Source organism: Rattus norvegicus, chromosome 11 (genome assembly GCF_021556685.1).
Source record: "Rattus norvegicus strain SHRSP/BbbUtx chromosome 11, alternate assembly SHRSP_T2T, whole genome shotgun sequence".
Classification (NCBI taxonomy): Eukaryota; Metazoa; Chordata; class Mammalia; order Rodentia; family Muridae; genus Rattus; species Rattus norvegicus.
The window spans coordinates 54,426,860-54,440,702 of NC_141544.1; the positions used below are offsets into that span (position 1 = coordinate 54,426,860).

General features: G+C 43.8%; 1 protein-coding gene across 1 annotated transcript in view; it reads left to right on the forward strand.

Annotated features, from left to right (window-relative positions):
- Positions 1 to 784: 784 nt before the first annotated feature.
- Positions 785 to 13,843, forward strand: part of Crybg3 (crystallin beta-gamma domain containing 3) — a 112,977-nt gene continuing 99,918 nt past the window's right edge. The window contains exon 1 of the mRNA XM_087577276.1: positions 785 to 1,070. Coding sequence (XP_087433402.1) covers positions 922 to 1,070 — 149 coding nt within the window. The 5' untranslated portion in view covers positions 785 to 921. The remainder of the gene's footprint in view (positions 1,071 to 13,843) is intronic.

Here is a 13,843-nt window from a genome sequence, read left to right on the forward strand (position 1 = left end):
GGGATATCACCTTATTTTCATGTTATTTGCCCACCTAACTTTTAGTGATTAAATGCCCCACTGCTTTCTTGAATTTTGTATCTCTGGAATTTGACTTCAGACAAAATATGACAATACACCTGGGGTGAATGTGGCACTGTGCTTTCTGAACTAGCTGCTACTCTGTTTACAAAGTCATTTTATTATAATGTTAAGAACCTCTGGCCTTACAGAATACAGTAACATCTACGCAACAACAAAACTATTTGTTTCAGCGTTTTCTGGTTTGAGTCATACTTGACTCATTTGTTTTTGATCAGGGTCGTTTCTTGAAAAAGGATTCTGGGAGTGGCCCATAGGTGAAGGGTGAGAGCTGAAGCACACCTGGGTGAGTTAGTTACTCCACATCTGAGCCAGCTGAAGCAGAAACAAGGTGCTGACAGCTGGACAGATGGGCTCTCCCCTGCCGGCTGAAACTGTCCTTAGAAAGGCTGTGTTTTGCTTGCAGGGCTGCAGGGCAGGCAAGCTGGTGCTGCATCTTGCCAGGTGTTTCCCCAGACTTGATTACCCAGTTTTAAAACGATCCTAACTAGGGAAGGGAAGCAAGGCATTTACAGTTTGTGTGGGCCAAGCCAAGTGGGCTGCTGGCCGTGGTGGTTTGAGCGGGAAGCCGGAGCCTAGCATCTCCAGGCTGCTTCTCCGGGACCTGCGAGCTACGGCCGACGGGGCGGTCGCGGCTGCTGGCTCCTCCCGGGGGCGGGCAGCTCCGGGCGCGGGCAGGAGGAGGAGCCGCACGGGAGCGCTCGTGCCGGCCAGGCTGGAAGAGCCCCGCCGGCCGCCCGCGCTGACTCCCGCTGTGCTCAGCGAGCCAGGGCTGCGGCCACCCGCGCTCCGGCCAGCGGCTCGTCGGGGCCCGCGGACCGCCCGGCGGCGCGAGGGGAGATGTCCGGCGGCCGCAGGAGGGGCAGCGCCCCCTGGCACAGCTTCTCTCGGTTCTTCGCTCCGCGGAACCCTTCCCGGGACAAGGAAGAGGAAGAGGAGGAGAAGCCGGGGACCGGCCAGCCGGCGGGAGCGAACCGGAGTGCAGCCAGGTGGGAGCCGCGGGGGCGCTGTGCGCTCCTTCCTCCTTCGCTCGGGTTTCCTCCCGTCCCGCCCTGGGTGGCTTAGATCTGGGGAAGTTCTTGCTCCCGGCCGGTTCCTTTCCCGCCGCCATCGGGGCTCCCGGCTCTGTCCCCTCCACTCGTGGGAGGCTGTGCAGCGGCCGAGGGAGCCTCGCGCCCCTCCGCTTCGTGCTTTGTCATCTTAAGGTTTTCTCGAAGTGACTCCTAAAAGAGTTGCGATAAGAGCTTTCCGAGACTACTTCCAGAATCTGGAGTCTTCGCCAGATTTGTTTACAGTTTAAATGTTGCCGCCCTTCCTCCTTCCTCTCTCTCCCACTTGGGACATCTGACTGAGGCGCTCCGATTTGGGGGAGCCGGGGCTGGAGCTGAGAGCTGGCTTAGTTTAATGATTATTATGCGCACTCTTTCCATAACCTCTTTTCCTCTACTGCTGCTTTAAAGACTGACATTTTTAAAAATTCGTCTCATTAAAATGTCCGGTTTTTTTTTTTTTAATTTCCTCATCTCCAAAAGGAGGTAACTCTCCTCTCTCTCTCTCTCTCTCTCTCTCTCTCTCTCTCTCTCTCTCTCTCTCTCTCTCTCTCTCTCTCTCTCTCTCTCTCTCTCTCTCTCCTTCTACCTCTCCTCTCTTTTTGAGAAGTGAGGCCAACTTCACTTGCACCAGAAGAACCTGTAACCCATGTCCTTGGAAGGTTGCCCTCTAGAGAGCTATATTTACCTCAGACTAAAGACTTGCTGATGGACTTCAAAGAAAAATGGATCTGAAATCACTGGCGCTTCTAGTTCCATTACTATTTAGGGTTTGTGATTTGTTGTTAGCCCTTCGTGCTCCTCGGTTTTCCTAATTGTGGAACATGTTCTACTGTAAGCACCTGTTAGCATAATGCATCTTTCCAAGAAATGGCCGATTATAATTGACTGGCTATCCTACTTGGAATTTCAGATACTATTGGCCTGGTTGTTGATGCTTTTAAGGCTCGAAGTTTCCCCGGTAGTTTTGGAATCTGTCGTGCCTCACCTGCCGTGGCTCTAACTTCGCTAACAAACTTCAGTGATCTGAAAGTGGCAGACTCAGCACCCTTTGGAAACTTGAGAATGGTGGAAGGGAGTAAGCAGGCCAGCTCCTATCAGCATTGTCCTGAAATCCTGCCTGCTCCCCTGGCCTATTTGCCCTTTTAAGGCAGGCACTCCTCCATTCTGAACTCTTTCTGCCCCAGGCTGACTAATCCAGCAGCTAGATAGATCCTTTTCACCTATCCCTTTCTGTCTCTCCTCACCACTGATAGGCCTGGGCTATGGCTTTTCACGATGTGGTTTTAATTGTGCTTACACGAGCACTAATTTTGTTCTCATCTGTTTTAGAACTGGCCAGATGTTAAGGGGATTGCAGATAATCCCTTGTGTGCGAGTGTTTAGCTGCTTTATATGAGCGTAAATCTTTCTTTTCACAGATAGAAACAAACACAAAGCTGTTATTGAACGTGTAATGCAACAAATGGAACCGCTCAGTAGGTCCCATCGTCCCAGGAATAGAACAATTGCTGGTGGTGACAAGATTAGGAACAGAACTGGGATTTGTCACTGTGATCCTATTTCAAACTGAAAGGACACTTGGGTTGTTTCTCTTTGTGGCAGTAAAACCTTTCAATGAGAGCAGGGTTGGTCTTTTGCATTAGTGGTTTTAGGCCAGTCCAGTCGATGTGACTTTGCTTGTAATCGTGGGTAGCCAAGAAAAGGTCTCCTGCATAAAAACAGTAATTACAACCTGTAACGTGTCTAGTAGTCCAGGATTTAGGAAGCGATTTGGCACAGCCTTCCACAAACTTGGATGATCACAATCTGTATTTTACTGTAAGAACAAAAGCAAAAGCAGTTTTAAAGAGCGCTGTTCGAAGTTACATAGCTACTTTTCACCTGTGCTTCGACCTGACCCCTTGATGCTCAAGACCCATTCATGTGTGTGTGCTCGTGCATATCTTGGGATGAGATGATTTTCTCAGGCTTGCACCATAGGCTCCTTTCCTGCCTGAACTCATTGTGTTGGCTTATGAGTGCTTTATTCCTCAGTGTACTCAATGCCCACACACAAAACAGGATGCACACTTCTTAAGAACAGAACCCCCTAGCGACTTCTTAAGAACAGAATTAAAATGAAACATACACATTAACGGGACTAATGAAAAAGTCAAATTTATGGCATCGTCCCCCCTCCACAGTTGTTCGTTTGCTACCAATGAAGGCAAAAGGCTGACAGGGGTAAGTTAGAATAAACACAGGGTCTGGAGAGGTGGCCAGGTCTCTACTGTAATGTTCTTTGATAGAGTTCTTTGATAGAGTTCTTTGATAGTCCCCTGCTTGAAGCTTGAGACCACCTTTGTTATTTCTGTATGCTGGGTGTTGCTGGGGCTTCCCTTGGTGTGAACACATCCTTTATTTATTGAGTTTGCCGCTGTTCTGTTCACACTACGCCTTCAGCCATCAAGGAAGGCGAAGATCACCTTTGCTGAGTATATAAACCAATGTGTTAGTCAAGTGCCTATGGTAGCACTGGTTATTTAGAAATGGAAACTCTACATAACGTAACTGAAAGCTTTCACAGGCAACCTTCAGAACTCCCAGATGTCAGCGTGCCTCATTTTGATAAGCCGTCTTGTTAGTGTTCGGGTGGGAGACTGTATTCATTAGAAGAGAGAGGGGAGCCCAGAGGGGGTGTCTTATGGCGTAGGTGACTTTAAGAGACCCTATGAGTCTGCAAGAATTTTAAGGTCTGTTAGGAGATGTATGTTGGTAGGGCCCAGAGAGAGAGGCATATAGAAAATTAAGTTAGAATTGAGTAATTTGGTCTCTGGAGAAAATGTTTGGGTCTTCACTGGGAGTTTTGGAATGTTTTTAAAAATGGGTGTGTTAAATGGATAGGGTTGGAATGCAGAAGTCTGCAGGTGAACGCCCGCCTTCTTATTTTAGCTGCTTTGGAAAAATGACTGCACAAGCTTGTGTCCTTGCTGCGTCACACGTGGCGGCGAACCTGTTTATGGGTTCCATGCAATACCTATAAGCCAGAAGGGAGCTAATACCATATGGCAAGAACATTTCTCAAGAACCGATTGTGTACCTACCCTGGGCAGAGAACTCTTGCTTGAGTATACCATACCCATAGGCTAAAGGGGTGCTACACTTAGCAGCCTCTTATGATTTTGAGGACACTGAGGATGGGACAGTTCTTTAAAGTGGACTTCTCTGTCCAGTGCAGGACATTCGATGCCATGGTTCCACCTACTAATTGTCAGTAGCATGTCTGGTCATTTGGATAACTCAAAATACTTTCAGGCAGGAGGATGGGAAGGGAGAACACTCCCAGTGGAGAAAGGCCTGTGATCAAAGGCGGGGCAAGAGTCAGGGCCTAAGAATTGAACATAGGTCTCTGGTTATTGCTCTGGTTCATTAAACGTCACTCTTCCCTCCACCCATCAAAATCACACTTTTTCCACATAAGCTAAAAGCTGGGCCTGTTGGATCATTCTGATTGTCCTGCCATTCCCGAAGCTGAGGCAGGAGGCCTGCTTCGAATTCAAGCCTGAATGCGGTAATGAGTTCCAGATCATTCTGGACTGCAGTGTGGGAGACCCTGTCTGAAAAGGAAACAAAGAAACAAAATCCACATTTGAATAAAGAAGCTCTTTGTTTCAGAGTGGAATCTGGGACTTTGACACTCTGTGAACTGTTAGTGTGTCCATGATAGAAGAGGGTATGACAGGTTCCTTAAACTTAAGGTCCGGGAGGGGGGGGGGTGACTCTTCTGTCTTCCCCAAACGTAGATAAGTGGATCTGTGCTTGCTGAGTAGGGCATTAAAGAGGTCATTAGTGATTTTCAACCAAGGGTAGTACTTTCTCTACTCACCCAGTAGGCTTTGGATGGTGTTTGACCTGTCATCATCACAGCTGGGAGCATTGAATGACAGAGGTCAGGAAGCTAATGGGCTGTAGAGTTGAAGATAGGATTGCTTAAAAAAAAAAAAAAAAAAAAAAAAAAAAGGCAATGATTCTGCTGTCCAGCCTGAGAGCTTTTGGCTTTTTGGTTAAGCACATGCCTATGCCGTGCCAGCAATTCATACTTGAAGTAGTAAAACTGCCTAGTAAATTCTAGAAGCTCTCAGGGGTGTGTATTGTACTGGTCTGCCAGGATAACTCAGATCATGGAACTTACTCTTGGCCTCAGAGAGGAAAGGTAAGCTGTTTCAGAGTTTCAGGACAACACTACCTTTTGTAATCGAGATTTATTTATTTATTTATTTTTGTTTTGTTTCTTGGGTTTTCATGGGACGCTCGTGGGATTGCTCATTTGTGAATTCTTGTTGTGGGGTTCCTCGGGAAAGGATTCGGTTGTGCAATCTAACTCTGCTGGAATTGTAATCAGAACCCCTGACTTTATTGAGCCAAAGATGTTTTTAGCATTTGTATTCATTAGTGGAAAATGCACACAAGGAATCACGACAGTCTGCAAAGCAGAAAATAATCCCTCAACCAAGTATTGCGTTCCCGCCTCAAAGTCTTAATGAAATGAGTGGAAGTTCAGCTATATTAGCAATGCTGAATAAAACAGTGGTGGCAGGGAAGAATCGCTTGAGAGTAATTCAACCCAGGGACCCCACTGAAAAGAGAGAGCTAGCGAGAACTGAAAGTTGAAGAAATTGTAATCAGAGTCTGTTAACTCTAGGAGCTGGGGTGGTTGCTCTGTGTGGATGTTCTCGATATAACGCTGCGGTGTGGGCAGCATATAAGGATGCCTAACTAAAAACTGACCTCGGAAGCTCAGAAAGTAGGATATGTGTGTGTTTATATTGTTATGTTATATTCTATATATATTGTACATGTATTTAAGATAAACTCAATGTAAACTAAGTATGTTTTTGGTGTGAGAGATTCGTTCAGATAATTTTCTGGTTTAGAAAATATCTTTTGCATGTATTTTATTTGCATGTGTATATGTGCATGTGTGTATGTGTTCATGGATGCACATGTATGGAAGTCAAAGGGCAGCTTACAGGAGTCCGTTTTTGTTTTTGACCCCCAAGGTCCTTAGGATTGAACTCAGGTTATCCGCCTTGACTGCAAGCGCCTTTACCCACTGAGCCATCTCACTGGCCCATATTTCTTCATCAATGCCACATACTGAATAAAAATTTTCGTTGGGCCTCAAATCTCACAGTATCTTTTCCCTGGTTAGTATTGATTCAGAAGAGTGTGGGACATGCAGTCATACTGGAGCCTGAGGTGAGCAGCCATGCTTTCTCTCTCCTCCTCCTGTTCTTCCTTGACTCTGCAGGCTCGCCAAGAATTTATACATAGGTGGAACCAGAAAAGTGCATTCCCTGAGGAATGCGAGTCCCAAGTGGGCAGTAATCTATTCACTGAGTAGTTTGATGCCTGTGATGAATCTGTTGAAGGTTTGCAATGAGAGAGAACTCAGGCCCAGCGTTTACCAGGCAGGTGTTGCTAGCTAAGCAGTGGAACAACTCTGCTAGGTCTCTCCCTCAGTGTTTTACTTCTGGAAGCATTTCATGGAAGTGTCCCAAAGCACAGAAACAGCTGTGTGCTTAGCCAACTAGGTTTTATTCTTTTTCTGCCTGGCAGATTCGTTATGACACAGTGAAACTGACCTTTGATGAGAGTCCTGTCCATGGGATTTCGAATCATTTCTTCTTGCCTTGAAAATCCTCTGTGCAAAGTTGGTCGATGTTTCTTTACTCTTATCTTGCACACACACATAGAATTGAAGAATTTGATAGAGTTCCTGGCTAATCAAAAGACTCATGGTAGCAGTGGTAGAATCAGAAGTCAGGTGGTTCTTTCTGAATCCAAGGCCTCCATTATGTAGCGTTAGTCTTTGTTTAACTCCTTGGAAAATGGTTTGGATAGAAACAGTAGACAAGGGCAGGCAGCTAGACATCTGCCCAGGTGCACTGGGTGAGTGTCTGCACGATCCACGTAGAGTCTTCTGAGCTTGGAGAGGAGAGTAAATTATACCATGTGAAGTATGAATCTATATTTAAATATATGCACAAGCCAGCCAGTCTCCTTCAAAGAGATGGAAGTTAAAACCATAGGAAGACGGCATGATCTGCTTGTTTGATCAGGAAAACTCAGGTTAGAAATGGATGACCAGAATCCTGCTGGTGTGCTTTTTGAGGGAGGCTTTGCATGGGAATGACCTCCACATATTCATGCTTTTGAGGACTGGGCCCCCAGTTGGTGGGAAGTGTTTAGAAAGATTAGGAGGTGTGGCCTTGTAGAGGTATTGCTACCCAGCCTTTCAAAACCTCCTGCTGTTGGCTATCAAGATGTTAGCTCTCAGCTCTTCTTGCCACCGTGTCTTTGCTCTGCTCTTGTGGACTTTAACCCCCTGAAAGTGTACGTCCAATTAAATGAATTCTATAAATTGCCATGGTCATGGTGTTCTGTCCCTTCGATTTAAAAGTTAACTAACACAGGAGTAAATTGATACACTACTTTGGAGGGAAACAGGAGTCTCCGATGAGGTTAGAGACCCATATACTCTGCAGCTCCCCCATAGGAATTCCACCACCCATACAAAGTTTGTAACAGGATAAAATTGCTCCAGAGAGTTTGGTCAGTGTAGTGTTATTTTAATAGCAAAAGGACAAAAGAGTGGGTTGTGGTTTAACCAATAAGCTGCACATCTGTCTGATATTGTTTTATTAATATCATGTACCTGTTGGAAAGAATGACAAGACTTGCTGTGTGCCTTAAGGAAACACCTCCAAGGTGTATTAGAAAAGAAAGAGCACAACGTGCAAAGCCAAAAAGGGGAGGCGATGAAGTGATGTTGCTAGAGCCCGGCTGCCTGTTCTCAGTGAATGGGTGGAGCTAAGGCCTGGGTACCGGGGAGGCCTTCCTGGTACACCTCTTCACGCTTGAAACGTGTGTGGTGTGTGGACTGCCTGTTACAGAAAGAAAAGAGATCGATTCGAGACCTGGTGAACATTTGTCGAAAAAAGAAAACCTAAAAATTACTGATGCAAGAAGAACAGAACATAATAATTTTTTCTTTCAAGTAAGGAAAAATCCGAATTAAGGATGCAAGCAGTCGTAGAATGTATACTGCGGGACCTTTTTCTTTTCTTTTTTTTTCCCGACACTCTCTAAGAATATAACTGAGACTTACATATTATTATTTTTTAACAATTTATTTGTTTTATGTACGAGTACACAAACAGTGCCAGAAGAGGGCATTAGATCCCATTACAGATGGTTGTGAGCTGCTAGGAGTTGAACTCAGGACCTCTGGAAGAGCAGCCAATGCTCTTGACCACTGAGCCATGTCTCCAGCCCGACTTATGTACTATTAATCTATAATGTAAACCTGGGTTGAATGAACAGACGAAACCACAAAACTCTTAACTCATCCTCCATCCCACCTTGACTAGGCCCTAAGGTACAGTAAAAGGGATTTGGCTCTTAAGTCCCAGGCTCCAGTGTAAGCATGGCAGCCAAGTCTCTTCAGGCTAGCAGGTGTGTGTGGAGTGAAGCGCTTTTATAGAGTAGTAGGAAGAGTGTGGTTTTATTGGAAAAGTCATACATGAAAAGGCCTTGGCTAATCCCCCACCCCCTCGGGTGAGCCCACGTTGTGGATCACATGACTTGAAAGCTTCCTGTTCACAAGAATTGAGTGTCAGCTGTGCCAGGCAGCTTCCCAGGTTCTGGGAATCCAGCCGTGCGCACACTGTGCGACCCAGTTTTCAACTCTCCCTTTGTTTACCACCCTTCTCTCTTTTTCTTTCTCTCTGCCACTGGATGCCACTCTTAAACCCAGGTTAGCCTGAGGCCCACTGAGTAGTTTGGACTGGCCTTGAACTTAAGACCTTCCTTCCTGCCTCAGCCTCTCTGGTACTGGCATCACAGGCATATACCACACTGTTGGCACACTTTGTAACCGTGGGCCTTTTCACCCGTGATCATTTCTTAGATTACAGCTTCTAATCCTGCCTCAGCTAACAAATAGGCTGTCAGCTTTTTATTGACAGGTGCTGCTTCCACACCGGTGACACATGAGAGATTCTCTCCAAAAACAAGATGGAAGGCAGGGGGCTAAGGAGCAGTTGAGTTGAGGGGTGTGTGTGTGTGTGTGTGTGTGTGTGTGTGCATGTGTGTGCATGTGTGTTTTAGGACGAAATTGCTTTAGTTATGCATAATCTCCTTCCTGTATTTCTATGTCCATTTCTAGATAATGCTTTATTATTATTTACTTGTTTAAGGCAATGTCTATTGAATTCTGATTATGGTAGATGAATAGTAGTCATTTTTTTTTCTTCCTATGATAATTCTTTTTTATTTTTTATTTTTTTTATTTTATTTATTTATTTTTTTTAATTTATTTAATACTTAATGATAATTCTTTGGTTTCCGGGCAAACATCACCCTCCCCCCTCCCCTTCCTTATGGGTATTCCCCTCCCAACCCTCCCCCCATTGCTGCCCTCCCCCCAACAGTCTAGTACACTGGGGGTTCAGTCTTAGCAGGACCCAGGGCTTCCCCTTCCACTGGTGCTCTTACTAGGATATTCATTGCTACCTATGAGGTCAGAGTCCTGGGTCAGTCCATGTATAGTCTTTAGGTAGTGGCTTAGTCCCTAGAAGCTCTGGTTGCTTGGCATTGTTGTACATATGGGGTCTCGAGCCCCTTCAAGCTCTTCCAGTTCTTTCTCTGATTCCTTCAACGGGGGTCCTATTCTCAGTTCAGTAGTTTGCTGCTGGCATTCGCCTCTATATTTGCTGTATTCTGGCTGTGTCTCTCAGGAGCGATCTACATCCGGCTCCTGTCGGTCTGCACTTCTTTGCTTCATCCATCTTGTCTAATTGGGTGGCTGTATATGTATGGGCCACATGTGGGGCAGGCTCTGAATGGTAGTTCCTTCAGTCTCTGTTTTAATCTTTGCCTCTCTCTTCCCTGCCAAAGGTATTCTTGTTCCCCTTTTAGAGAAGGAGTGAAACATTCACATTTTGATCATCCGTCTTGAGTTTCATTTGTTCTAGGCATCTAGGGTAATTCAAGCATTTGGGCTAATAGCCACTTATCAGTGAGTGCATACCATGTATATCTTTCTGTGATTGGGTTAGCTCACTCAGGATGATATTTTCCAGTTCCAACCATTTGCCTACGAATTTCATAAAGCCGTTGTTTTTGATAGCTGAGTAATATTCCATTGTGTAGATGTATCACATTTTCTGTATCCATTCCTCTGTTGAAGGGCATCTGGGTTCTTTCCAGCTTCTGGCTATTATGAATAAGGCTGCAATGAACATAGTGGAGCACGTGTCTTTTTTATATGTTGGGGCATCTTTTGGGTATATGCCCAAGAGAGGTATAGCTGGATCCTCAGGCAGTTCAATGTCCAATTTTCTGAGGAACCTCCAGACTGATTTCCAGAATGGTTTTACCAGTCCGCAATCCCACCAACAATGGAGGAGTGTTCCTCTTTCTCCGCATCCTCGCCAGCATCTGCTGTCACCTGAGTTTTTGATCTTAGCCATTCTCACTGGTGTGAGGTGAAATCTCAGGGTTGTTTTGATTTGCATTTCCCTTATGACTAAAGATGTTGAACATTTCTTTAGGTGTTTCTCAGCCATTCAGCATTCCTCAGCTGTGAATTCTTTGTTTAGCTCTGAACCCCATTTTTAATAGGGTTATTTGTCTCCCTGCGGTCTAACTTCTTGAGTTCTTTGTATATTTGGGATATAAGGCCTCTATCTGTTGTAGGATTGGTAAAGATCTTTTCCCAATCTGTTGGTTGCCGATTTGTCCTAACAACAGTGTCCTTTGCCTTACAGAAGCTTTGCAGTTTTATGAGATCCCATTTGTCGATTCTTGATCTTAGAGCATAAGCCATTGGTGTTTTGTTCAGGAAATTTTTTCCAGTGCCCATGTGTTCCAGATGCTTCCCTAGTTTTTCTTCTATTAGTTTGAGTGTATCAGGTTTGATGTGGAGGTCCTTGATCCACTTGGACTTAAGGTTTGTACAGGGTGATAAGCATGGATCAATCTGCATTCTTCTACATGTTAACCTCCAGTTGAACCAGCACCATTTGCTGAAAATGCTATCTTTTTTCCATTGGATGGTTTTGGCTCCTTTGTCAAAAATCAAGTGACCATAGGTATGTGGGTTCATTTCTGGGTCTTCAATTCTATTCCATTGGTCTATCCGTCTGTCTCTGTACCAATACCATACAGTTTTTATCACTATTGCTCTGTAATACTGCTTGAGTTCAGGGATAGTGACTCCCCCTGAAGTCCTTTTATTGTTGAGGATAGTTTTAGCTATCCTGGGTTTTTTGTTATTCCAGATGAATTTGCAAATTGTTCTGTCTAACTCTTTGAAGAATTGGATTGCTATTTTGATGGGGATTACATTGAATCTGTAGATCGCTTTTGGTAAAATGGCCATTTTTACTATATTAATCCTGCCAATCCATGAGCATGGGAGATCTTTCCATCTTCTGAGGTCTTCTTCAATTTCTTTCTTCAGTGTCTTGAAGTTCTTATTGTACAGATCTTTTACTTGCTTGGTTAAAGTCACACCGAGGTACTTTATATTATTTGGGTCTATTATGAAGGGTGTCATTTCCCTAATTTCTTTCTCAGCTTGTTTCTCTTTTGTGTAGAGGAAGGCTACTGATTTATTTGAGTTAATTTTATACCCAGCCACTTTGCTGAAGTTGTTTATCAGCTTTAGTAGTTCTCTGGTGGAACTTTTGGGATCACTTAAATAAACTATGATATCATCTGCAAATAGTGATATTTTGACTTCTTCTTTTCTAATCTGTATCCCCTTGACCTCCTTTTGTTGTCTGATTGCTCTGGCTAGAACTTCAAGAACTATATTGAATAAGTAGGGAGAGAGTGGGCAGCCTTGTCTAGTCCCTGATTTTAGTGGGATTGCTTCAAGTTTCTCTCCATTTAGTTTTATATTAGCAACTGGTTTGCTGTATATGGCTTTTACTATGTTTAGGTATGGGCCTTGAATTCCGATTCTTTCCAGGACTTTTATCATGAAGGGGTGTTGAATTTTGTCAAATGCTTTCTCAGCATCTAATGAAATGATCATGTGGTTTTGTTCTTTCAGTTTGTTTATATAATGGATCACATTAATGGTTTTCCGTATATTAAACCATCCCTGCATGCCTGGGATGAAGCCTACTTGATCATGGTGAATGATTGTTTTGATGTGCTCTTGGATTCGGTTTGCCAGAATTTTATTGAGTATTTTTGCGTCGATATTCATAAGGGAAATTGGTCTGAAGTTCTCTTTCTTTGTTGGGTCTTTGTGTGGTTTAGGTATAAGAGTAATTGTGGCTTCGTAGAAGGAATTCGGTAGTGCTCCATCTGTTTCAATTTTGTGGAATCGTTTGGATAATATTGGTATGAGGTCTTCTATGAAGGTTTGATAGAATTCTGCACTAAACCCGACTGGACCTGGGCTCTTTTTGGTTGGGAGACCTTTAATGACTGCTTCTATTTCCTTAGTAGTTATGGGGTTGTTTAACTGGTTTATCTGTTCCTGATTTAACTTCGGTACCTGGTATTTGTCTAGGAAATTGTCCATTTCCTGTAGATTTTCAAGTTTTGTTGAATATAGTCTTTTGTAGTAGGATCTGATGATTTTTTGAATTTCCTCTGAATCTGTAGTTATGTCTCCCTTTTCATTTCTGATTTTGTTAATTTGGACACACTCTCTGGGTCCTCTCGTTAGTCTGGCTAAGGGTTTATCTATCTTGTTGATTTTCTCAAAGAACCAACTTTTGGTTCTGTTGATTCTTTCTATGGTCCTTTTTGTTTCTACTTGGTTGATTTCAGCTCTGAGTTTGAGTATTTCCTGCCTTCTACTCCTCCTGGGTGTATTTGCTTCTTTTTGCTCTAGAGCTTTTAGGTGTGCTGTCAAGCTGCTGACATATGCTCTTTCCTGTTTCTTTCTGCAGGCACACAGCGCTATGAGCTTTCCTCTTAGCACAGCTTTCATTGTGTCCCATAAGTTTGGGTATGTTGTACCTTCATTTTCATTAAATTCTAAAAAGTTTTTAATTTCTTTCTTTATTTCTTCTTTGACTAGGTTATCATTGAGTAGAGCATTGTTCAATTTCCACGTATATGTGGGCATTCTTCCCTTATTGTTATTGAAGACCAATTTTAGGCCGTGGTGGTCTGATAGCACGCATGGGATTATTTCTATCTTTCTGTACCTGTTGAGGCCCGTTTTTTGACCAACTATATGGTCCATTTTGGAGAAAGTACCACGAGGAGCTGAGAAGAAGGTATATCCTTTTGCTTTAGGATAGAATGTTCTATAAATATCTGTTAAGTCCGTTTGGCTCATGACTTCTCTTAGTCTGTCTACGTCTCTGTTTAATTTCTGTTTCCATGATCTGTCCATTGATGAGAGTGTGGGGTGTTGAAATCTCCCACTATTATTGTGTGAGGTGCAATGTGTGTTTTGAGCTTTAGTAAGGTTTCTTTTACGTATGTAGGTGCCCTTGTATTTGGGGCATAGATATTTAGGATTGAGAGTTCATCTTGGTGGATTTTTCCTTTGATGAATATGAAGTGTCCTTCCTTATCTTTTTTGATGACTTTTAATTGAAAATTGATTTTATTTGATATTAGAATGGCTACTCCAGCTTGCTTCTTCTGACCATTTGCTTGGAAAGTTGTTTTCCAGCCTTTCACTCTGAGGT